The sequence below is a fragment of the Nothobranchius furzeri genome, chromosome 12, assembly GCF_043380555.1.
Source record: "Nothobranchius furzeri strain GRZ-AD chromosome 12, NfurGRZ-RIMD1, whole genome shotgun sequence".
NCBI lineage: Eukaryota > Metazoa > Chordata > Actinopteri > Cyprinodontiformes > Nothobranchiidae > Nothobranchius > Nothobranchius furzeri.
In genome coordinates, this window is record NC_091752.1 from 24,258,879 (window position 1) to 24,285,420 (window position 26,542).

General features: G+C 39.9%; 1 protein-coding gene across 3 annotated transcripts in view; it reads left to right on the forward strand.

The window, feature by feature from the left end:
* The window catches only part of phactr2 (phosphatase and actin regulator 2), a 38,379-nt gene extending 19,057 nt beyond the window's left edge, over nucleotides 1-19,322 (forward strand). For 2 of the 3 annotated variants that reach the window (XM_015944558.3, XM_015944557.3), the window contains exons 2-13: nucleotides 5,046-5,228; nucleotides 5,743-5,817; nucleotides 6,026-6,166; nucleotides 6,771-7,019; nucleotides 8,611-9,139; nucleotides 10,190-10,371; nucleotides 10,819-10,975; nucleotides 11,342-11,397; nucleotides 13,630-13,691; nucleotides 14,011-14,148; nucleotides 14,912-14,988; nucleotides 18,839-19,322. In XM_015944558.3, coding sequence (XP_015800044.3) covers nucleotides 5,046-5,228; nucleotides 5,743-5,817; nucleotides 6,026-6,166; nucleotides 6,771-7,019; nucleotides 8,611-9,139; nucleotides 10,190-10,371; nucleotides 10,819-10,975; nucleotides 11,342-11,397; nucleotides 13,630-13,691; nucleotides 14,011-14,148; nucleotides 14,912-14,988; nucleotides 18,839-18,854 — 1,865 coding nt within the window. In that variant the 3' untranslated portion in view covers nucleotides 18,855-19,322. The remainder of the gene's footprint in view (nucleotides 1-5,045; nucleotides 5,229-5,742; nucleotides 5,818-6,025; nucleotides 6,167-6,770; nucleotides 7,020-8,610; nucleotides 9,140-10,189; nucleotides 10,372-10,818; nucleotides 10,976-11,341; nucleotides 11,398-13,629; nucleotides 13,692-14,010; nucleotides 14,149-14,911; nucleotides 14,989-18,838) is intronic. The other variant, XM_015944559.3, reaches the window with a different exon arrangement.
* Nucleotides 19,323-26,542: the final 7,220 nt, after the last annotated feature.

Consider the following 26,542-nt stretch of genomic DNA (forward strand, 5'->3'; position numbering starts at 1 on the left):
ATTAATCTGTGCTCAATGATTGAAGTTTGAAATGAATGTTAAGCTTTGTTGATTAGTTGAGACGAAGTTTTTGGGTCACCTGCGGCTGCTGGGACTTAAGTAGACAATCCTATGCCCAGATGAGCCAGGTGAGGGTGAAGAAGATGACGATTCAAAGAATGAGGAAGCATACATAGAATTAATCCAGTTTCTGGATGACTAAAGTCTTTCCCTCATAATGTGAGATGCCCCAGATGATGGAAGGAAAGCCCTGCAGATACTTCGTGATTATTATGCGAACAAAGGGAAACCCCAACTGATCAGCTTGTATACTGAGCTGACTTCACTAAGGAAAGCAAATAATGAGACTGTCACTGATTATATCATCCGCGCAGACTGCCATAACAGTATTGAGAAATGCAGGAGAGACATTTAGCGACGGGCTGCTGATCGTGATGGTTCTGAAGGGGTTACCAGAAGCATTTGAGCCATTTGCCATTCATATAACACAAAGTGATGACAAGATAACATTCAGTGCATTTAAAACAAAGTTAAGAAGCTATGAGAGTACTGAAAAATTGAATTCCTCCTGCAATGATGATGCTGTTATGAAAACTGGAGATTCGGGTGTGAGGATGAGGGGAAAAAGAGACTTTACTCAGTTAAGATGCTACGCCTGTGGCCAGACAGGGCATAAAGCACGAGAATGCGGCCTGCAGAAACAGTGGTGCACATTTTGCCAGGAGCTCCACTCACAGAGACTCGAACTGCAGACGGAAAAAGAGAGACGATGCAAAAGACTCAGCTGATGAATGTCAAACATTTGCCTTCAAGAACAGCGACAGCGTCATCAATGGAGTGAAAGAAAGAGGTCTGATGGTCGACACAGGATCAAATTCCCACATCATCACAGACATCGAGAAGTTTCAAAGCTTTGATGACACCTTCCTCCCGGAGAAGCACTTCATGGAGCTGGCTGATGGGAAGCGAACGAGTGGCGTCACACACAAACGAGGTGAGGCCGTGGTCTGCCTGAGGGACAGCGAGGAACATCCTGTGATGGCGACACTGCAGAGGGCGCTCTACATCCCGACGTTGCTGCAGAACATCTTCTCGGTTAAAGCTGCGACCACCAATGGAGCTGAGGTCCACTTCAAGGAGGGAAGCAACCAGCTGATCCACAAGGACGGCACCAGGTTTGACATTAAAGAATATGGGAGACTGTACTATCTGAACACTGTAAATATTGAGAGTGATTATAATCAAGAATGTCATGGATGTTATGATATTCAAACATGGCATGAGATACTTGGTCATTGCAATTATGATGATGTGTCAAAAGTTAGAGAATGTAACCAAAGGAATGAAAATCAAAGGTAAAACCGATCAATCTAATCTAAACTGTGAAATCTGTATACAAGGAAAGTTTGTTCAGACTAGAAACAGAGAGCCTGATGTGAGAGCTAAAGAAGCACTTGAGTTGGTGCACACAGACCTAGCTGGCCCTATAAGCCCAGAGGCCAAAGATGGTTTCAGATATGCTTTAGCATTTACAGATGATTATTCAGGTGCAATGTTTGTTTATTTTCTCAAAGTAAAAAGTGGTACTGTTAAAGCAACAGAAAAGTTTATTGCTGACACTGCTCCTTATGGGAAAATAAAACGGTTGAGGTCAGACAATGGAAACGAGTTTACATCCAATGAGTTTCGGTCATTGCTTAGCAAAAATGCAATAAAACGTGAAACCTCAGCACCTTATTCACCCCACCAAAATGGGAAGGCTGAGAGGAGCTGGAGAACTTTATTTGTTATGGGGTGATGCATGCTGCTACAAAGTAACCTGCCAAAACAGCTGTGGACATATGCTGTAATGACAGCTGCAGTTATCAGGAACAGATGCTTTAACAAGCGTCTAGGCCAAACCACATACTACATGCTAACAGGAAGACAACCTGACCTGTCAAAAATGAGAACTTTTGGATCGGTTTGCCATGCATACAAGCATGATAAGAAAAAGTTGGACTCCAGAAGTGAAACTGGAATCTTTGATGGCTATGATGGAAATAGCCCAGCATATTTGGTTTACTACCCAGAAACAGGAAAGGTACTTAAGTACAGGTTAGTGAAGTTTGTAACCAAGACTGTGGTTGAACATTCAACTCAGACGGATGTGATTTTAACCGAAGACGGTGTATTTGGGGAGAGGCTTATCCCTTCCGTATCTAAAGAGCTAATGACTAAACATGATCCTGAAGTGAAACTTGAGACAGAGATTGAAGCCTCAGAATCCGAAAACAATATTCAGATCGAAGAAAGTCAAGGTACACGTTATCCTAAGAGGGAGAGGAAACGTCCAGAGTACCCGAATGACTATGAATGTAGAGTGGAGGACGATGAGGAATCAATTGATGTCGATTATTGTTACAAAATGCTAAACAATATTCCACAGACATTCAAGGAGGCTATCACTTCATCAAAGTCTGAAATGTGGGTACGGGCAATGCAAGAAGAAGTGAAGTCCTTAGAAGAAAACAATACGTTCACATTAACTTCACTGCCGGAACGTAAATCCATAGTGGGGGGCAGATGGGTTTATGCTATTAAAGAAAATGCAGATTTAACAGAGACATATAAGGCTAGATATGTAGCGAAAGGATATAGTCAAGTAGCAGGAGTAGATTACAAAGAAACATTTTCTCCAACAGCTAATATGACTTCTGTACGCACATTAATGCAGCTTGCAGCACAGCATGACTTGGAGGTGCATCAGATGGATGTAAAAACAGCGTATCTGAATGCTCCCATTGACTGCAAAGTGTACATTGAACAGCCTGAAGGCTCTGAAATCAAGTCAGACACGGGTAAAAAGTTTGTGTGTCGGTTGAACAAATCCTTATATGGTCTAAAGCAGCCTGGGAGGAACGGAATAAAATGCTGCATGATTGTCTTTGCAAAAGTGGTTTTTATACAGAATGAAGCAGATCATTGTGTTTATAGTCAACAAACAGAATATGGAAAAACTCTTCTGTTAATCTGGGTTGATGATCTCCTTGTTGCATCAAAGGATTCAAAGTCACTTGAAGAAGTAAAAGAAATGTTAACAAGAATGTTTGATGAAAGACCTTGGTAAACTAAAAACTTTCTTGGGTATTGAGTTTACACAGAAAGGAGAGATAAAGATGAACCAAATGAGATTTATAACAAAAATTTTGGAAAGATTCGGTATGTCTGTCTGTAAAGCAAGGTCTACTCCATGTGAACGAAAGATACATTTTGATGATGAAGGTGAATCTGTTGATGCAAGAAGGTATCGTGAAATGGTTGGCAGTTTGATCTACGTAATGACCTGTACAAGGCCTGACATATGTTGGATTATTAGTAAACTTTCCCAGTATCTGTCCAAACCAAAAGAACAACACTTTGACAGCTACAAAACATGTGTTAAGATATCTAAAAGGGACAATAAATCAAGAACTGTGTTATACAAAAAGTGAAGAAAAGCTTGAACTTGTAGCTTATAGTGATGCAGATTGGGCTTCAGATCGCACCGACAGACGCAGCACTACAGGCTACTGTTTTAGCTTCAACAAAAATGGCTCTATTATCTCCTAGAAAACCAAGAAACGGCAAAGTGTTGCATTATCAATTTGTGAAGCAGAATATATTGCTCTAGCTGCCACAGTACAGGAGAGTTTATATCTTTTGCAACTGCTAAAAGGGTTGAATGATGAGTGTTATGTGTCTGTAAAAATCTTTGGAGATAATCAAGGTGCTATCACTTTGTCTAAGAATCCAGTCTGTCGTCAGAGATGTAAACACATAGACATAAAGTACCACTTTATTAGATCTATGCTGAATGATGGAAAGATAACCATTGAGTATGGTCCAACAACAGACATGGTTTCAGATGTTTTAACAAAGTCTGTAACAAAGGTCAAGATAGATAGATTAAGAAAATATTTGTTTGGAATGTAAATTGATTTTGTCTCAATGGATAATAAGTTCACTGTATAAGAGCAAGTGGGGGTGTTAAGCTTTGTTGATTAGTTGTGCTCTTACAGTTGTGACTGATTAATGTGATTGCACAAATAAAAGGGCGTGGTGCTGCTATTGCGACTACCGGTCCCCACTGAATAGTGCCTGCATGGTGTTTGTTCGTTCCTCCGTCAAGGGTAACTAGCTGTCGGTTCTCCTGTCTTCAAATGGCTGCGTCAACAATAAATGTTATGGTTAAATTGATTGATATATGTTTCAGAATGTTAAAATGACAAGGTCATCACCATTTGCACTCACACAAGAACAAGTAATGTTAAGTTAAACTCATGATACATAAATAGCCTCTACCCCAGATCAGAGAATCCGGATCAAGGAAGGCGTGTTTCTGAGTTGTCTTGTTAACATTCCTCAACTTGTCAACCTCTGGTTGGCTACACAGATCATAACATGAGAACATTAAAACTGGATCACTCTGGTAATTCATCACTTCTAGAGAAAGCTTCAGACCGGGTTAGGGTTAGGTCATCCGACCTCTCTGACCTTCGGATCCACGAAGAGGGTCTCCGAGAACAGGTGAAGTCTGATGTGTTTTTGATGATGATCAACTTCATAGCTTAGCGCAAACCAAATTCTTTTCCACCCAGAACTCAGCTCTCCTAGATGCGGAAGTTCTGACTAACATTGCATTCACACACAGGTTCATACATCACATTTAGATGCATCCACTCACAGTAAATGTTAGTTAACCTGTCATGTTTTAATTGTTGGTAAAATAAATTCTTACTTTTATAAACCTGACTGTTTTCTGAATCAAAACGAAGTTTTTACAATCCCTTAATAAACAAAGAATCCTAGAATCTTCTGATTAAACACCGTAAAGACCAAGCAGGGTTGATATTCTATATTTAGATAGAGTATCACAGCTTATTGGTCATAAGTAGAGGTAATATATATATATAAGAGAGAGAGAGAGAGAGAGAGAGCTCTTAAAGCACTCAATTTACCAAACCCTGCAGAGTCAAAATGTAAAGAAATGAGAGAAAACTTAATATTGACGCTGTGTGTTCTAGTCGATGGCCTGGAGAAACCATCTGTGGCTAGCTGTGACGTGGTTGTGGACAACGCCACTAATACCCTGAATGCTCCGGGCTCAAGGCAGCAGCGAGGCAAGCTGTCATCGCTGGGAAAAATATTCAAGCCCTGGAAGTGGAGGAAGAAGAAAACCAGCGACAAATTCCAGGATCTCTCCAAAGGTAGGATGTCCTGCGTGTGGCTGTAAGAACCAACTGATGAATTGGTTCTATTCAATCAAGTGTCTGGGTTATGTCACAGCTGCTATTTTTAGATTTGTGTGGAACTGTAGCAGCGAAAGCTCCCAGAAACGATTGGGAAATATACAATTGAAAGTTCTGTTTTTAGTTCTTGCTGAATAATTCCTGAGCTGTTGCTTTGGTAATAAAAAAAGATCAAAGTAAATCCTAATTACTGGCATATTTAGTGTAACATTTTATTTAGAATCTTAACTTCATAGTTGATTTTTGGCTTTAGGGGAATTTTCTCTTGTAGTTGAAACACAAGTTGAACTTGCATAAATGAAACCATGTTTATGGGTGCTATTTTGAATTCCAATCTGTGTACTGACCATCAGATTAAAGATCAGCTCTTCAGAGAATAGTCTCTGACACGCAGCATGTTCTAATACTCGTCAGAATTAGAAGTTAAAAACTTCAAAACACAAGATCCACCTAAAACGCTTTTCTGTTACAGTTCTAGAAAGAAAAATCTCCACCAGACAAACGAGAGAGGAGCTGATAAAGAAAGGAGTTCTCATCCCTGAACAAGGTTTGTCCCTTTCATTCACTAAACGGATCCTTTTTGGATGAAAATCCGAAAGACAACATTGTTCAGCTTTCAGAGTGACCATAACCGACTCACTGATGCAGCGTGTCTTCTCTCAGTTCTTCAGAACAATTATCAGCCTTCTGCGATTCTGTCCTGTAATCAGTGAAGGGAATCATCAACAACAGCTTTTTTCCCTCTGCCTTCCCAGATGAACCAGTCGTCAGTGAGAATCTCAACGGCCACGCAACATCCAGTTTGACACCGGAGGAGGTCAAAGTGGACATTGAAACTCCAGAAAAACTCGTCAAGGATCAAAGCACAGAGACTGCCAGCACCCAAGACAAAACGGGTATTATTTTTAGTTGTAACACTTAAATCTGTAATTATCTAGTAGGTTAGGAATCTTCCATCGTTAATCCCATACTAGCTGAGAGTTTAGATGATCATTTTACTCTGGAATATTGTTTTTGTTTCTGAACAGCTCAAGTCCTTTAAGGTTTTTGGACATAGTTGAGTCTGCTGAAGTTTTCTGGCTGACGTTGAACTCTGAAGGGTCTCTGAGTGTGCCTAATGTGTTGATATAGATGTAACCATTACGTCAGCCTCCACTGGGCCTCCTCGGCCCGGGCAGGGCGGTATCTCCTTCCCCTAATGCTTCCCACTCTTCTCAGCCTGATGCCATTTTAAGTGTTGAGCTGTTTTCATCTCAATCCGGTTAGCATCGAACCTAGCAGCCGCAGTTTGTTTGTCAATAATCCAAAAGACAGAGGGAGAAAACGCTGCACATATAAGATTCACACACCAGCAGTTTCCGTCTCCTTTTTAAAAACATCTGAAGTGACTGTGAAGTTAATCTTGCACAGATTAGCACTGCTTGTCTTTCTTTTAGTCTCTTTTTTTAAAAAAATCATTAAACACTCCAATTTCCTCCCTGCTTGCTCTGATCGTCTCAGCAAAGTGTGACGCTAAACCCGCTTCCCGGACAAACCAGGTGCGATCTCGGGACGCTCCGGCTAAAAAACAGCAAGGCAACACTATTCCAAGTGCTACCAAGCCTGCTGGTGGCACCGCCGCCACTGTGGCTAGGCACAAAGATGGTGCCCCAGGAGCTAAAAAGACTGCCAAAGCCACAGGCAAGACTGCCACTTCCACACAGGCTAAAGCTAACCCACGGCACACTAACGCCACGAGTCGAGGGGTTGGTAAGTTCAGGTTGCTGCCTGCCTGCCATCCTGCATGGAAAATGTTTGTGTCACTGTGTGAAGGGAAGCAAGACTCTGTGAAACCCAACTGCTTCAGTCAGTCCTAACTGCATGTGCACCTGCTTGTGTGTTTAAGCGTTGCTACACAGGAGCCTTGAGAGTGCCCTTCCTCCTTAGAGGGGATTTTCAGTGGTTCAGCTGTTGAAGTGCTTCATTTATAATGTCTGTCTTGTTTTCTGTGAAAGCTGAAGTGAATGTTTGTTGGCACACCTCTGGAAACACGTCTGTAGCACAAGAGACGTGTGTTTGTGTGAAGATGAGAAAGAGGCGCAGTGTGAACGTGAGTGAAGAGTGTTTTGCACGGCTTTGGCTGTGATACACTGGTGTGATTTTTCATGGGATAGTGTCATAGCATGCTCTTTACCGTGTGTGTGTGTGTGTTAGCGTACAGCATGGATGTGAGCTATGTGTGTAGTGTGTTTCATCAGTGCTGTGTGTTTTATTATTTATTGGAACCTTTACACATCATTGCTTCTGTAAATAACTGGCTTTGAGCTGCTAGTTGCACAGAAATGAAATGAGATGAGTTGGAACTGAAACACACGGGGCATCAGCGCGGTTGGCCATCTTTGCCTATTGGCTAGCCCGTCAGAGCTGCTGAGGGCTTTCCTGAGAACTGAAGTAAGGTGTTTTACATAAAAGATGACAACCGTGTTGCAGAACATTTGTGCAAAAGTTCATTATTTTTGCATTAAAGACGCGTTCAGGTTCTGCTGTTTTCCCTGCCGTGGTTGCACCAGTTCTATCCTCCAGGTCAAGTTAAAGTTTATTTTTTTAGCACATAAAAAACACAATCCTTGTAAATTGAAGCACTGTCTGTGCTCTCCTGTCACCTCTGGCTTTGAGCTCTGATATGGGAGCAGCTGATCTGTAGCTCTAATAGCTCTGAAGGTGGAGGTGATGCATTAGGACGCTTAACAAAAAAAGTACATTTTTTTGTACTAAATCAAAAGACAGTCATGCTTCCAGAGTAGAGAGGCCTGTAAGGGTGTCTAACTAATTGTTCTCTCTGGATAGTTGTAGAAGCTCAGCTGTGGGTCTCTCTGCTGCACAGCTCTGACTTGAACTAGTGCAGCACTGAACTGTGCTACATCTGAGGCAGGTTAGCGGACAGAATGTAGTGTTTTACATTTCTTTTGAAACAACCTATCAAGACAAAATAATAAGAGGAGTACCACTAATACCAGTTTGCTGTTGCTTAACCATCAGTAGACTGCTACAGGGTAGCTGCAGGTAACATGTTTTAATGCCAAAGTCTGTTAGCTCCTGTTTTTTTAGTCTCTCCCTGATGCTAAAATCAGCCTACTCCAGCTTCTGCTAACCTCTAAAGCTGTGGCATCAGACACGTTATTTCTTCACCTTTCAGTAATAAATGTTATTAGCGAGTCAGATTGGGTCAAAAATAGATCATTTTAATCTTTACCATCACCCTGCTGCATGACAACAATCACACTCCTCAGTGTTCAGCCTGCTTTTGTTGAAGGTTTTTCTTGTTTCTTATGACTTTCCATTTTTATGTCCTATTCTGCAGCCAAATCCTCAAACCCAAAAAAGGCAGCAACAACAACAAAGAGCACCCCCGTCTCCACCTCCACACCTCGTTCTCGGGGGCCTAAAGATGCTGCTGCTTCAGCCAAGCCTAATGGGAAGGATGCAAAGGCCAGAGACACTGCAAACCCTTCTTCTGTACCTCACAAAGACTCCACAGAGACTTCTAATCAGCCTGGAGAGTTAAAATCCTTACAGCTTCCCTCTGACAACAAGCCTGTTTCTTCTAAAGCCTCGGGGAGTGAGGCAGAAGGGAGTCAGGCTGGTTCTCAACCCCACAAATCTGCTCCCAGGGACTCTACTTCAGCTGAAGAGACTCCTAAAGGTTTGGCTGCTGATTCCACTCTCCAGCCCCCTAAAATCAACGTGGCTGCAGAAGACACGCCCATCACAGTGGGGGAGAGGGAAAATGGCACACAGGAGGAGAAACGGAAAGTAACAGAAGGGGAAGAAGGAGGAGGAGACGTGAAAAGGAAAGGAGAAACGGAGTTTGGGACAGAGAAAAGCCTGAGGTAAAAATCCAAGTCAGGACATGCAAGTCCTCTGTCTGAAACTCCTTAAAGTCTCTGAAGCTGTATGATTATTTATTATAGCATTAGATCAAACATAGCAGGCTTTGGTTTCACAGGCTGGTGTGATTCTGTTTGTGCTTTTGGTCAAAAGAGCAGGATTTCATCTCAAAAGGAACCCTGTGGAATTTGGCTTTCCAGGATTTTTTCCTCTTACTGATATTAGGAGACACAGTGAGATGTTACTCCACTTCACGTGTGCAGAAAACAGCATTCAGCACACAACACTAATTCAGACTCTCAGGACACACTCGGTGTCGGTGATGTAACATGTGTTGGCAGTTTGACCGCGGATCATTTGTAACGATCCATCCTTTAGGTGAGATCTTATTATTGTGTGTGTCAGATTGGGACAGGTTTTTAAGCAGGGGGCAGAAAGTTAAACATGGCTGTTTTCTGTCTCAAACATGTAGAAATGATTCATAATAAGGTGAGTTTTTAAAGATTTTTCAATAAAACTGTGTTGGACTTAAGTTAATAACAAAAAAGTAAAAAAGCTTAGATTGATATTTTAGTTGAGCAGAAATGAAGAAGTTTGAGATAAAACGACACTAGTTGAGTGCTATAAGCTCACTCCTTTAAACAAAACACATAATCACTGTTGGTATGCCAAAGCAAACAGAAAAAAAAAGGTTCAGAGTTCCTTTTTCTGAGTTTCAGTGAATGTAGCAGGATTTGAAAGGAGCAGATTACCAGAAAGGACCTCAGTTTCCTTTTTTTTTATGGACTTTTCGCCATGTTTGAATCGCTTTTTTCACGAGACTTTTTAAAAACTAAGTGGACCCAAAATGATGTGAGAATGTTATTATTATTATTATTATTATTTTTACCTTCTATTTTTTAAGAGTATCCTCAAGCGCATGGCCTATTTTCTACATCCCTTTAAATCACAGAAGAAGTTATTTGTAGCTACTAATGTTATTATTTTCATTACTAGGTCAAACTTGTGATTCCAGGTGCTCTGTGCATTCATACTCTCGTTTTTGACTTCAGGTCTAAGGAGGGGGACTTGGAAAAAACCCCGGGCCTCAGTGTGAAAACGGAGCAGGCCGAGGTGACGATCATTCCAGACAGGCCGAGAGACAGCCAGACGAGCGACTCGGATTCTGACGGGCCAATCCTCTACCGGAGTGAGGAAGAGGATGAGGAGGAGGATGAAGATGAATACACAAACAGTATGTAATATAATCTAGTAAAAGTTAGTGTGCTGGAATCAGCCCTGAGTTTTTAATCTGCATTTAATGTGGTGATGGATGCTCTGACTTACCAGTAAATTGGTTTCATAATGTAATTTAATAGTTAATGAGCCCCGGCCTGTAGTTGTCCCGTGCATCTGTAATTCATAACAATTTTAGGTCATGCTCACAACCAAATTACAGACATGTCTAACTGTAGTGGGTGTGTAATGTTTGTTTTTTTAAGATTTATTAAAAAAATACAAGAGCGACTGGTTATAAATGTGTAACTGAAGCGGACCTATTCTCTCAGCAAGGCCCTAGGATTTGTTAAGTTTCTGTCTTGTTGTCGCACTGTTAGTCTTTCCGTTTCTCAATTAGTTTAATTTTTCACACTTTCAAGGGTGCTGCTCCTACTTCTCTCTCTCTCTCCGTTTCTGTTTTTAGGCTCTTTGGCCAGCAAGATCCGCCGTCGAGACACGCTGAACATCAAGCTTGGCAACCGACCCAGCAAGAAAGAGCTGGAGGAGAAGAATATTCTTCCACGGAGCTCTGAGACGGAGAGACACGAGCTCCGCCAACAGATAGGATGTGCATTAGTCCGGTACACACACACATGCACACACACACACACACACACACACACAATGTTGTGAAACTGTGGGTGGGTGTTACCTTTCAGTAGATCTTGGCTTAGCTTTTTGGTCATTAACAGATTAATTGTTTTTTAGTGTGGTTGTAGGCGGTGTAATAGTACAAATTAAACTCAGTAAATCAGTGTTTGTCTTTTATTTCTGAAACAAAAAATACTGACTTTCACTGATTAATAATTAAAAAAGATGTAAATACAGTCACAAATGTTTCCCTTTTAGAGTCGAATGAAACGTACTATAGTGAAGAAAAAGTAAAAACATTTTAAATGGATTATTATTATCAATTTTTTTTAACATAAGTTATGTTTTTGTTTCAGGCGCCTGAGCCAAAGACCCACAACAGAGGAGCTGGAGCAGAGAAACATCCTGAAGCGTAAGTGATTCAAACACACTCCTAGGCTGAGGCCGTAAAGCTCCCAACACTGTTAAAACTGCACCTGGGGCCAAATGTACAGAAACAAAGGTTTACTACGAATCTGGAGCATCAGAATACGAAATCTAGGTGTACTTTTTGTGTTTTCTAATCTTTTTTTTTTTTTACTGAAATTGGTAATACTTGTTCACTGAGTTTCACATTTAAGTTAATGGTAAAATATTCTATCCCTGTCGCCTGCATTAGCTACAGAAAGGAAGTAGATGGGAAAAGGATGGGGTCAGAAAAAGCTGTCTCTTCTAGGTCAAAGGGAAAGTTGGCATTCATGCGCTGACCTACCTTGGTTTACGACTGTGGAAGACTGTTAATTTAGCAGCCAAGGCAGAGCAGAGTGTATCTTTGCAAGTAAAAGCTTACAGCATTAGCAACTCCACAATATGGAGGCACACATCAGGCTTGTGTAATTTGTAGAGTTAAATTTTTTTACCTAAGAAAGAAGAGCAAATGAAGGCAGCAGAAGAGTTGTTGCTGTTAACCAATCAGAGGCGAGACTTTTGCTTACTCGTTAAAGAGTAAGAATTGTCGTTTTCATCCCCAAATTTTCCAACAAACTTCTACCCACTGAAACAGGAGCACCAGAGCTGTTTTTTCCACAGTACAGGACTAAAAAAAAACCCACAAGAAGTATTGATATACAATAGTATTTCTGTTGTACATCTGTCCAGTAGAAACACTTTGGTTTTGTTTCTTCTGGTCCTCTGGAGTAGCCTTGGACCTATGTTTTAGCAAGCAGGAATAAGTTTTTTAGTGCTAACGCCTCGAAAGCCCAGTGAGAACTGGGTTAGATGGATGATGAGCTCTAAAAGGGCGGATGTCTTGTAATTTCATTAGATCTCATGTAACGACAAATAAATTAAATCCTGGAGGAGGAAAAACCCTGAAAAGGCAAATGAACATCGTCCATGGGCTGTTTTATGATCATTGTGTCTATAAACCTATTTTTCTGCTTTGATGAGTCAGATTGTGGACGTGGAAGTTTGAGTTCACAAAAGCAACAACGGGAGATTTAACCTCAGAAACCAAAGAGACAAACATGTTTGTTTAGGTTCAGGTTTTAGTTTTCTTCTGGTTCATAAACAGTCACTAACATTAACTACCAACACAGACTCGGATCATTCTACTCAACAGTTTTCCACACCGGCAAGTCTATGCTTCATGTAAACAAATAAGCAAACAAATGTTAAATCTTAAATCATTTATGAATACTTATTTACACCAGGAAACTGTAAAAGTTGTTATTACTGAGAATTTATTGGAGAATTATTTACTACAATAGTTGCATATTAGTGCAAAATATTTGAACAAAGTGTAATATTTCATAAATTTTGTTATTTTTACTTCATAGTTGCATTTTAGATTAAAAAATTATAACCGTAGAACGAAAAACATAAACACGAATAACTACAGAAATACTATTTATAAGTAACGAGTTGGGTTTCCTTTTTAATATGAATAACCAGAAAATGGAATTCTAGTTTTTTTTATTTGCAATTTTGTCTGAAATGTATTAAAAACATTAGAAATTGAATAATGTTTGATCTGCATGTGTGTGTGGGAATGCAATTAGTATTGTTATTGTTTTTATTTCCTATATCAAATATTTGTTTTCTTTTGTTTTTGTTGAGTGGGATTGTGTGAAGTGCTTTTGAGTTTTAGGTTTTGTACCAGTCAGATCACAGGAAGGATGCTCTGCAGCAGCCACCATGCTTGCAGTGACATTTAGCTCCAGAGATGTTCTTCAGCTGGGGAAAAACAAATGTGATGCTCTATGGTCAAAGTGTAAAGTTAGCTAAACTACTGTAAATTAGAAATCCTCCTTGCTTTTTCCACCTGAGACTTTATTAATGGTTCCAACTGCAGGTAGAAGAAGACAGAACCTCGTCTGCTGTCTGTTATCAGATAGTGGAGGTTTTATTCTGTAACGGGGTCACTGGAGGTCAACGTTGTTTATACATGTGGGTGTACTGCCCATCAATCTATAAAAAAACATCATCAGGGTATTAGCAGGGCAGATTTAAGGCAGATGCTTAAGATTATTCCCCTCTTGTTTATGTTCATGTGAAGGCTGCCACACTGCAGCCGTGTGTGTGTGTGTGCTGTAGAATCAGATCCCCAACAGCCTGTTGCTGATGTAGAAGGTGTGAAATGACTCTGATCATTTTCTGCATGCAGAGAAGAATGAGGAGGAGGAGAAAGAAGCCAAGCAGGAGATTAAAAGGAGACTCACTAGAAAGGTAGCATGCACACACACACACACACACACACACACACACACACACACACACAAACTAAGGTGTATAATATTCTAATCTAATACATTTTTCTAAACTTTTGGGTCCATGGAAGAAGTTTTCAGTTGAATTATCAGCCCCCTAGTGGAAGTAGAAAGGAAATGACATTTGAACGAAGAAGCTCACAACAAAAAAATACTACACTAATACACTAATAAAATGGGTTTTAACGGTTGGTCTTCAATGTAAACTCTCCTCCTGTGTGTGTGTGTGTGTGTGTGTGTGTGTGTGTGTGTGTGTGTGTGTGTGTGTGTGTGTGTAGTTGAGTTTGAGGCCGACGGTAGCAGAGCTCATTGCTCGGAGGATTCTGCGTTTTAACGAGTACGTGGAGGTGACGGATGCTAAGGATTATGACCGGCGGGCGGACAAGCCCTGGACGAGGCTTACTCCTGCTGACAAGGTGCTGCTGCTCAAAACTGAAACGATAGCTTTAAATAGCAAAATAATCCAACATTACCTTCTCTATTAACTGAGTATCTGAATTAATTTTGGTTGCCAGCAGTTGATAGACATATGCTTGCATCAATGAGAGCTTTTTTAAGAAGTGTGCTGAGACACGGCTGCAGGAGTTTGACCCCGTTTGGTCACCGTAACACGACCAAAGGCAGAGATCGATTACTTCTGGCTCACAGCTGCCTGTTTCAGTTCATCCCAAAGGTCGTGGGTCGTGGTTAGGGTTACACGGAATGATATTTACCAGCTCTAGATTGATCTGGTTATAACATTGGCTGTTTGTGTCAAGCCTGCCCTCTGCTGGTCGTGTTTGAAATTTACACTTAAAATTCAAACTAAAGGAAGGAATTACATCACGCCAAGGTGAAAATGTTATCCATTGGCTGCAGCTCCTGATTCAGTGACATTCCCTTTCACATGTGACTGCTTACACACCCATCCCTGCAGCCCCGATGGTAGTACTGCACTAGTGTGCCGGTCAAGCAAGCTGCAGGTTTGATCAACCGATTTCATGGCAGACATGTTGAATTGAAACCATGGGGAGTTTAACGAGGGCTGCATTCCATTTAGAAGTTCTGCTCGTTAGGTTTGCTGATTAAGACTTAAAAACTCTGCTGACTCAAGTAATGATGAGGTAATTTGACCTAAGAAATAATTAATATAAACAATTAATGTGTGTTTGTGTGCATGTGTGTTCCTTCACTCCCCAGGCTGCTATCCGTAAGGAGCTGAATGAGTTTAAGAGCCGAGAGATGGAGGTTCATGAGGACAGCAAACAGTTCACCAGGTACTCCTGCAGCCGAGCCAGCGACTGCAGCTCCAGCACTCGTCTGTCTCTGCAGACCTCACTGCCCTGCTCTTTATTAGCTCTCACTGATTGGTACTTTTATTGTTCGGCTCTCCTGATTAAAGTCGTGATGGGTCAACTCTAGTTCATTATCCTCAGGCGCCGACTGCCAGGGAAGCTCAGGTTTCTCTCAGATGTGTGGCATTAGGCTTGTTTACAGGAAGAAACCCACAAATATTAAGAAATAAATCTTGTGATAAGAAGGTAAAATACAAATCTAATTCCTAAAACAGCTATGTTGTGATTCTCTTTGGGATGAGTGTTTGCTAGAAAACAGAGTAGACGTAACCGCCTGCAGCACACAACTGACAAGCATTAAGAATTTCTTGCTTTATTAGTTTTTCTTTTCAGAAAATGTATAAAAGTTGGGCCCTCTGCAGAGATTTAAAACTTTTATCTTACCTGCTGCAGGTGGCTATTTAGAAAACTCAGTTTTGTAGGACAGATCAGATGTGACCAGATCGATGAGCTAAAGGCCAGTGATGGTGGGGTTAAAGGTAAAGTCAACTTCATTCATCAATAAAACAAAGCTAATCTAATCTAAAAAACAACGCTTTATACCTTATAGGGCTGCACCTATCAAATATTTTAGTATTTGATTATTTTATTGAATCCTCTGTTGATTTATGGAATATGATATTCGACAACGTTTCAAATGAAACGAGAATGTGGTCTATGAAAATGAAACTAAATTATTAAAAGCTCAGTAATACGTATTAAATTGGTGTTGTCTACTTCCCTCTTTTCTTTTATAGTTAGTAAATATTTACCTACATTTTATTAACATTTCAGGTTTGTATTAATATCACTCATCCTAGTCTAAATAACATCTAAATAGATCCACATATGAGTAGAATTTAATTATTTCATTAACACCTTCAGTAGTAAGCTACCAGAAATGCTAATAACCTTTTATTTTCCACTGGTAACAATGTAAAGGTGGCATCTATATTTTGTGATGTACAGGTTGGCAACATAATGCAGTCTAAATTGTATTCAAAGATAGATTACATGCTAAAACGGCTTGCCATATTGTTGCTGCTTTGAATGGAGCAGACTCCAGGTATCTGCTACAGTTCTGCTCCACACCTCTGCAGACATCCACAAATAAATGGGATGGTTGGGATTTTTCTTTTGCTTGTAGAGTTTATTCATTCACAACAACTGTGCGTGCAAGGCTCCAGCATTAGCATTAACCAATCTGCCCGTAGATTAATTCTTGAGCCCAAACTTTGGACCGTTTCTGCCTTTTCCAATGGTTTGTGTCTTTGCTGGTTTCTCTAGTTTCCTCCACAGAACCTAGATTACCACTTTGTGTGCCAGTAAAATGTGTTCAGACTGTGGAGTGCACATTTAATAAAGCCTCATATCAGTAAAAAATGATTTGAGGAATTAAATGAATCGAACCATTTGAACAATTCCATGATTATTTTCAGCCCTAATGCTTTAGTCAGTTTCTCATTTCAGTTTTGTTTTTAAATTTCTGATATCTTCAACTGGAAATAGAAAGTGCTGTAGATACTGTAGGTTATTCCTATAGCAGACTATGACATGTATAAACTGACAATCCCATGCATCCAGCCAGAGCTAATCTTTATTTCTCCAAACTGAGGTTGTTCTGAGAGCCATCCCAGCAGGTTAGAAACCTATTTTAATAGAACTATCCCTTTAATTAAGACTGTAATCTTCAGTTTCTATCCATCCGTTGTTGGGTCGCTGGGGCAGCAGCTAAGAGAGGCCCAGACTTCCCTCTTCCCAGCCACTTGGGCCAGCTCTTCTGGTGGAATCCCAAGGCGTTCCCTGACTAGCTGGGAAACATAGTCCTTCCAGCGTGTCCTGGGTCTTCCTTTAGGTCTTCTCCCAGTTGGACATGCCCAGAAAACCTCACCAAGGAGACGTACAGGAGGCATCCTAATCAGCAGCTGAGCCACCTTAACAGGCTCCCCTCGATGTGGAGGAGCAGCGGATCTACTTTGAGCCCCTCCCGAATAGGGTTGGGCATCGTTTGATTTTTAACGATTCCGATTCCAATTCCTCGTTTCGATTCCGGTTCCTATCAATTCCTGATTCCGATTCTTTCAAGACATCACATGCTTTACATGAGCTAGCTAACCACAGGTCCTACTTGATGAAATAATCTTAACTTCAACTTCGTCTTCGTCTTCGTCTTCCTCCGCTTATCCAGGTCCGGGTCGCGGGGGCAGCATCCCAATTAGGGAGCTCCAGGCCGTCCTCTCCCCGGCCTTGTCCACCAGCTCCTCCGGCAGGACCCCAAGGCGTTCCCGGACCAGATTGGAGATGTAACCTCTCCAACGTGTCCTGGGTCGACCCGGGGGCCTTCTGCCGGCAGGACATGCTCCTTGAACCGTCACCTTATCGTGGTGGAGGAGTTTGAGTGCCCTAATGATCCTAGGAGCTATGTTGTCTGGGGCACTTAGTGTCCCTGGTAGGGTCTCCCATGACAAATTGGTCTTAGGTGAAGGGTGAGACAAAGAACGGTTCGAAGGATCTTTCATGGCGGTTAAAACGAAGAGTCGGAGTACCCGGCCCGGAGGGTTACCGGGGTCCCACCCTGGAGCCAGGCCTGGGGTTGGGGCCCGTGAGCGAGCGCCTGGTGGCCGGGCTTTCGCCCATGGGGCCCGGCCGGGCCCAGCCCGAACCGGATACATGGGCTCGTCCAACTGTGGACCCACCACCCGCAGGAGGAACATGAAGGGTCAGGTGCAATGCGAATCGGGTGGCAGACCAAGGCGGGAGCCTTGGCGGTCCAATCCCCGGACAAGAAAAAACTTAACTTCAACATGAATTTTAATTCTATGAAGAACAACATCACCTTCATTTAGACAAAAACATGTTTTGGAGAAAAAAAGAAAAAGACTTGCAGCACAACCAGTGTGTTTGTTTCTGACCACAGACAAACTCACCTCACACCATCCAGAGTTTGTTCTTTAAAGCTTCTATTAAATCCACCGTGTTGACGTCTTTTAACAAGTTTCCTCTACGCTGCAGGAGTTAAAGTTTACATTACAGAGTAATAGTTCGGCAGACGCATTTGTTTAGATTTGGCTGCTGCATGCGGGGGTGGGGGGGGGGACTCAGTGCTGCAGACAGACAGCTGGTGGGATCAGCTCTGAAAAGCGTTGATCACAGTTTGCAGATCACGTTTATTTTTCACGGAGATCGGCCGCGGATTCCTCTTCCGTCGGCACACTAGGAATCAAAATAAAAAACGTTGAGCGATTCCGGGAAAAATGAACAGTTGGAACCAGTTCCAATCGATGCCCGATTCTCGATGCCCAACCCTACTCCTGAATGACTGAACTTCTCACCCTATTTCTAAGGGAGAGCCCAGACACCCTGCGAAGGAAACTCATTGTGCTATCTGCTTGTGCTATCCGTAATCTCATTCTTTCGGTCACTATCCAAAGCTTGAGACCTTAGGTGAGGGTAGGAACGTAGATTGATCGGTAAATCGAGAGCTTCACCTTCCAGCTCTTCTCCGTCTTCACCACGACAGACCGATACAATGCCCGCATCACTGCAGATGCAGCATATATCAGCCTATCAATCTCCCAACAAGACCCAGAGATACTCCTCCACTTGGGGCAGGATCTCATCTCTGACCCAGAAAAAAACATTCTACCCTTTTCCGCCTCTAATTTTAATTTTAATGTTAATTGTTGCTCCTGATTTTTACGTATTTCTGTATGAAACGAATGAAAATGTATCTTTGTTTTAACAAGTGATGTCTTCTATTTTTATGTAATACCAGTGTGTTTTGTGTTTTCAGGTTTCATCGGCCCTAGGTGCTCTAACTGCTTCTTCCTCACACCTCCTCTTTATGTTCTTCTAAATCCAACACTTTGAACTGTGAGCAGAGAAAAGTGCTGTTCTTGTTTGATTTAAATGAGCCAGATCCACAGCCTTGGCGTTGTCGACTTATGTCAGAGTTTAACGGGATGTTTAACAGAAATAAGTCATTCTGTGCTTTTCCTGCTTCAACACTTCAGAGCGTCTTCTGTGGAGAAGGTCTTATTCCTCCGACGATGCCTGCTCATGTCTGTAATGACGGCTACAGTCGTGTCTTAAGGCACCAACAGAAAATTTGCACATATCTAAAATGAGAACAGTGCTGTGTATAAAACGTATTATTTATTGTTGAGCATCAGAAACATCTGTTTGTTTGTTTTTGTTCTCAGGCTTTGTGATGACAAAGTTAAACTTTGTAATTGTCAATGTAACTCAAATGTACTATAAAGTAAGTCAGATTGCCATGGTTTGCCTTGTTGTAACCCCTCAATGGCCATATATGGACATCCTCCCTAGAACAGGAAACGTGGATGATTGGAAGGTTTCTCACTGATGTCAGTGCCTATGAGGAGGAGAGGAAGTAAGTTCTGCTCCACCGTGCCTCTTAGTGTTGACTCAAATACTGCAGCTCATTTTTTAGACGTTTATTAAATTGCATCGCCACTAGAGGGCATTATATCATAAATGTTGTGTTATGAGGTTGTGTGTGTGTGTGTGTGTGTGTGTGTGTGTGTGTGTGTGTGTGTGTGTGTGTGTGTGTTTGCTAGTGTCACATTTAAAACTGATTAAGACGTGGGAGCAATGGACACCTGGGGTGTAAACAGTAAAGTATAGTAGATTGTTGTTTTATCTCCCAATACATAATGATTCTGTGCCATCATCTTGTGTTTTGTTACAAAAGTGCAGCTTCGGTTTTTACATTGCTGTTTGTCATTTAAAAGCCTTTGGCAGGAGCCAAAGGAAACAACAAAAAAAGCTGAATTTGGATTTGTTCTGAGACTTAAATGAAGATTTTTCGGTGTAGACACTGAAGATATGAGATTTTCCAGTTTATTCAGATCGGATTAGATGGAGGAGAGTAAAAACAAAAATGTTACCAAAGTGCATCAATCAGCACCTTGTGATACTAAAGTATGGACAGACTATTTACAGCTCGCTGTCACACACACACACACACTTTGAAATCACTTGTTTGGAACTATTTGGGTTGAATTAATTTAAAAATGTATTTTATGAACAGATGTGAATCATACTGTGCTCATTTATGAGCCTTAAAGTGATTTTTAATCTTCATTTGTTTTTTTTAGATTCATTAATTTTTTTATCCACTTCAGATAAAATCCAAACCCTCAAGATGCATGATAATATGGGATGTAAAGAGGATGAATTAGGGGTGATGTTTTAGCGTGTGGGTGGGATTTGGTTAGCTTTTACCCAGAGAGGATGTATTTTTCCCATCAGAGCACCAATCTCATGAACACTTATTTCTAACAGTAACAGAAAAAGCGTTGCTCTGCTTCTGGATGTCTGGAGGTTTTCAAAACGATGTACAGTGATGGTGAAACCAACAGTATTCATTCATGTCTGTGTTGGTATATATGGACTATTTTGTCCAGAATGTGTATCGGAGCATGAATTAGGTTTTTAAATGTCACACCTTTGTGAGAGTTGTAAGCTTTTTTTTGTCCTGATTATCTTCTAAGGCTGATAAGTGAGCTCAAGTCTAAATGTTTTAGACGACATATCAGTCTTCGCCTACGTGCTCCCCTTCCTCTCCAGCTGTATTCTATTCAAAGTTATTTCAGAACCCACATCGGCTTCATTGTTTGACTTATTTTCTTTTAGAAATGAGAATAAATTATAAAGTAATACAAGTAAAGCACAACAGGGAATGTTTAATCCCTTTTTAGGAGTTAGGAAAAATAAGTTATTTAAAGCAAAAATCAATCAGTCCTGTAAAGAAACCATTAAAGCTTTGGTAACATTTTACAAGAAGGGTCCCTTTAATAATGTCAGGGCATTATTAAGCATTATAAACTGTTGAATAAAGCATTAACAACTGCCTAACCATGTTATGTAATGCATTACTAAGCAGACCCCCCCCCCCCCCTCTTTAATGTAACCTTAAGGACACCTAATAGTTAATATTAAAGATACCATTTGTTTATTAATGCACTAATAATGTGAATAAAGACACCCTTTGTTTATCAATTTCTAATATGCTCTAATAATATTAATAAGAGAACCTTTGTTAATGCTTAATGGACTAAGTAACATTTATAAAGGGACCCTTTGTTTATTAATGCTTAAAAATGCAATAGGTAACGTTAATAAGGGACCCTTTGTTTATTAATGCTTAATAAAGCACTAATAATGTTAATAAATTTACCCTTTTTATTAATGCTTAACAATGCAGTAAGTAATGTTAATAAAGGGACCCTTTGGTTAATAATGCATTAAAAATGTTAATAAATGGACCCTTTATTTATTAATGCTCAATAATGCAAATCGTTTTAATAAAGGGACCTTTATTGTAAAGTGTTCCCAGAATTTTGAATATCTAATTTTAAAATACTATTTATGAAAATTAGGAGCCTTAAACGTGTATAAATAATTTACAAACTATGTATGAGTAAATGAAACGTGATTATGACATGGTGCAATATTAAAATTCCACCCATTATTTGTCATTATTAGGTTGATATATTAATATTCAACAAAAAAATCAACTAACGCTTAAACTCTTCATGCATTTTATAATGGAGGCTGTTTTAGGAAACGTGCCAACTTGAGTTTTACGCTTATTTAGGAGATCTGTATTTAATTTTTTTTATTATAAATGTAAAGAATAAACATTTATTAATCCAACCCAAAAAACATTGTTGCTTTTTATAGAATTGAAGAAATTTAATGGTCAATGTTTGGTTCACCTTTAAAAACCAGAATTTTTTGTAATGTTTGCTGAATTGGTTTAAAACCCCATATTTTCTTGTTTGCCTTGGAACTTTTCTCTCTTCATGGATCCATGCTTCTGTTTGAGCTGTGAGCTCCCATGCTTCACATTTCCTTTATCTCTTTCCTGGCGGAACGGTCATTAATTTCAGGCTTGCGCTTTTGATCAGCTGATTTTTTTTCTCTTCACGGACATTTTCTGGAAAGTGAAATGCTTTAAACCTCTGCTTTAAGTGTGGCGTCAGGAAAAAAGATTTTTCTTGAGCTTCCTGGAACTGGATATTTGACAAAGTCTCTCTGAAGCTTACGTTACTCAGTATATCCATAAACGGCTCCTGTTACATCTTAATTGTGTATAGTGTTAAAACCATTGCTTTACCCATGAATGTTTTGTCATTGTAAAAGAATGTATATAAGATAAGAATGAATGTAGGTATTAAAATATGAACACAATGACCAGCTCTTTTTACTTCTGGATGAAACTGGAAACATCTAAAATCTTTTGGTAGCAGCAGACATGAAATAATTTGAAAGAAGCTTGATTTCTGTTATGTTGCATCACTTTATTTAAAAAATCTATAATATTTGGGAATTAAGGATGTTAGGTTGTGTAGTTCTTTATGAAGGAATATGTCCACCAGCATTCTGCCATTGCTGGATTAGGAGACGGGTCTGGTCCTACTTGTTGCATGAAACCATCTCAAGTGGACTAGGTCATTTTTAAAATAGTGCATTAATTTGATTCTGATGAGCAGTTATGTTTGGTGCTATTATTGTCTTTGAACCAAACTTAAACCAAGCAGCTTATTCTGGTAACATGAAATGCCATTCCTGTTTACTTTGACAGGCTGTGGTAAAGTAGAACACTAAAAATGTCAGAAATGGAACACCATATTAGAGGAAAATGCATCTTCTCAGAAACTGAACACTATATTAGAGGAAAGTACAACTTCTCAAGATTAAAACACTATATTAAAAAGTGTAGATTGTCAGAAATTAAACTAACAAAAGGAAAGTGCATCTGGTCTAAAATGGAACACTTTCTGGGGAAAGTGTAGCTTCTCAGAAATGGAACACCATATTAGAGGAAAGTGTAGCTTCTCAAAATTGGAACACTAAATTTAACCCTCTCAGGCTCAAAATAAGTTTTGATAAAAGGACGAACAACTAAGTCCTTCAGGGGTACTTCTGAGTTGAAAAATGCTCATGAAATGCGTATGTGGAGTAACCAGGTAGGTACAGTAGGTTTTTACCTTGCAAATCTGGAATGCCTGCCTCCAGAGGGTTAAAACGTCTAGTTTGTCTGAATTGAAACACTATAACAAATTAAAATGTAGCTATTCAGCAATGAAACACAATCAGAGGAAAGTGCAGGTAGTTAGGAACACTAACAAAAAAGTCTAATTTGTCAGAAATGGAGCATTATAGCAACTGCAGCTTCTGAGGAAATGAACACTATGGGAGGAAAGGGCAGCTAAAGTGCAGCTTCTCAAAATTGAACACAATATTAAGAAAGTCTAGTTTGTCAGAAATGGAACACTATTGAAGGGAAGTGCAGCTTGACTTGAAGTCGGAATATGATTATGCACTTACAAATCCTTTCTATCTCTGTGCACTCTAAAAAGTATAACTGACATTTACTTAAATTTCTTGGTGCAACATTTTTACACTTAAACTAATGAGTAAATGTAAACCCAATCAAATCTCTTTAAAATACCTTATCAATTAAGTAAATCTAACTAAAATGAAATAAGTTGTCCTGAACAATTAAAGCTGTTTCAGTGACATGCAAAATTGAGTAAATACTATTAAAATTGTTGATAAAAATAACAGTAAGCTACAATTGAATCCACATAAAAAAGTTAAATAGATAATCCTGTAATGCTAGGTACATGTAACTTAAAACAAGGATGCTATCTGTTTTTAAATATTGGTTCAATTTACTTAATGTTTAAAACAACCTAAGTAAAAACTGGAATTACAATTAAATATTAATTTTACTGCATTTCAATGGTAATTTTAATTATAAACTAGCCTAATTCTTTCTCTCTCTCTCTCTCTCTACACACACACACACACACACACACACACACACACACACACACACAGGTTAAAAGGACCACATCAGTTCAACATTTTTCACATTTATTTTTGTGAGCATGACATCAAATCCATTCAACCAGCTTTATTTTGTGAACCACACCTTAAGCAGATTCATTCTCAAAAAACAGTGAGCTAAGTTGTACTCATTCAGTGGATCGAACATGGATGAAACTTCCCATCAACAGCTTTTTTTGTACTCTCAATTTGCAAGCTTGATAAAACTCTTTAAACTGGCTAATTGTTGTCAATGATCCAATGAAAAGCTTTACCTGCTGTACGAAGATCATAAGAGGCTCAAGGGAATAGTGTTTTACTATTTCAGATGAGGCCTACTGAAAAAAGAACAAGCAGCTGAATGAAAAAATCCCAAAAATATAAATCCTGAAAAGAAACATTTGCACTGTCCTTGTTTTGAACACCTCATTTTGATTCTGAGAAAACAATAACAAAAAATGTGACAAAAAAGGCCATAATTAAAATAAATAAATAAGTAAAAAAGAATGCTTTCAAAAAACAATAAAGAAGATAACATTTTACAACCAGAACACAAACATATAAATGGTGCAAACATGCTTTGGAAATGTCAACACAAATGGTAATGCATCAACTAAACCTTGTGATGACTATGGCATGTCATCTAACCAGTCCAATACTTTAGGAACAGCTATGGGAAATGGTGTCTACAGTGCACAGAGGTAATTTTTCAGTCTTTGAACCTTGACAGAAAGGTTTCCTGGATCCAGCTCCAGGAACACTTTTTGAAATACCTCAAATGTGTATTTGAGATTCTTGGGGTATTTCAGATCGAAAGCATAGGACAGTCCCAACAGACAGCAACAGGCTTTGCTGAGATTCCCGAGTTTGCCCAGAACAGTGATGCCCTCAACATTACCCACATCAGTAGGTTCGACTGAGCTGTCTTGGATCTGCAGCAGGTACCGGTAAATCTTCATCACCTCCTCGGTCAAAGCCTCTTCAACACTGACAGCATCAGCATACTCCTTCAGACAGAGAAATAACTGGTTCAAGCTTACATTTATCTTAATTATTTCAAAACATGGATACAAAAAAGAGGCATTTGTGTGAAATCACTGGCATTCAAATCATTTGGACACTGTGCTCCAAAATCTCAGAGCAATAGCTGTTCGTTTGAATGCTTTAAAGGGATGGTTTTTCAGGACAGTATCTTAAGACTTTTCTATGATCTGACAAGAAATAATAAATGAGTAAAAATCCTAAAAGATTTATTGCACCAACATCAGAGATTTTGATAGAGTCACTTGCATCCTCTCCCAGATGGTCAATGAGACACTGGATGATGACTTCTCTTTTTTTGAGTGGAAATTCCACTCTGTTAAACAGAAAGTCTCAACTGTAGGCAAAATGTAAAACTTTTTTTTTTTTGTTTGAGCTTAAAGAGAGACTAGGCAGTTTTGGCACATACTGGTTCAAGAAAATTATTTAAAAATATAAAAAGTTGTAAAATATCCCTTAAAACATAAAACATTGTAATGAACATTGCATTAATGAAAAACATGTTTGTGAGAGTCAAATTTAACCATAAACTCTCTGATAACAATTTAGAAGTAGAGGTCGACCGATTATCTACTAATGATAGGCTAGCTTGTTGTTAACTTTAGAGACCGTCTTAAACTCTCAGCTGCTTTTAGCTAAACATGTTAGCTCCAGTTTTATAAATTACATTATTTTCCTGTGTGGCAGTAGAAGAATTTCACTCTGTGGTTAGAGAGGAGAGTCCTGCAGCGTCTGCACCCCCCTCCTGGTCTTGTTTTGTGTTCAGAACTTTTCCTCATGTGGGTCATCTTACGTGGATGACCCAGTGAACAGAAACACAGAAAAAGATCTGTACATAAATGCAGCTCTTGTTTTTCTGTTTAGCATGTAATCTGTGATCAGAAACAGCAGAGACGTGTTCTGACTATGGCCTAGTTTTAATTAGTACGTAAAATCTAACGTCAGCCGTCAGTAACACCAGTGAATAGTTAGGGTTATTAATAGATGAGTGTTTCTCTAATATTTCTCATATAGACTGTAATGTGCTGAGTTCTCTGCTCTTTCTGCTACAAACTGAACTGAAGATGGATGCTCTACACCAGTGGTCCTCAAATAGTGGCCCAAGGGCCACATCCGTCCCGCGAGCCCTCTCTTTGTGGCCCCCAAACCCCGCGCTCACCCCCCACCCCGACGGCCGACGGGGAGGCGTAGGATAGATAGAGCTGAGGAAAACAATCAAATAATCATTGCATGAGATGCGGGCATAAACGATTCTGCATCATAGAAGAGTACCATAATCAGTTATAGTGGAATGTAGTTTTGTTATTTTAACGGCGGCACCAGCGTAGCATCCACACCTGTCAGAGCGGTGTTCTCCACATTTACCTGGTAGGAAACTTTGGTCTGCCTTTATGTGGTACTGCAGGGCTGAGCGCTGGAGTTTTAACCTGAGACCGAACGCGAACTGAATCAGCCCGATCGTTTCTGTTGGATTTGGCCCGTGAATTATGTTAATTGCATGGGTTGTCGCTCCGCTCGATCAGCGACTGAGAGAGAGAGAGATAGAGAGAGAGAGGGTCGGAGGATGCTCCTCCAAACACGCATTATTATTTTC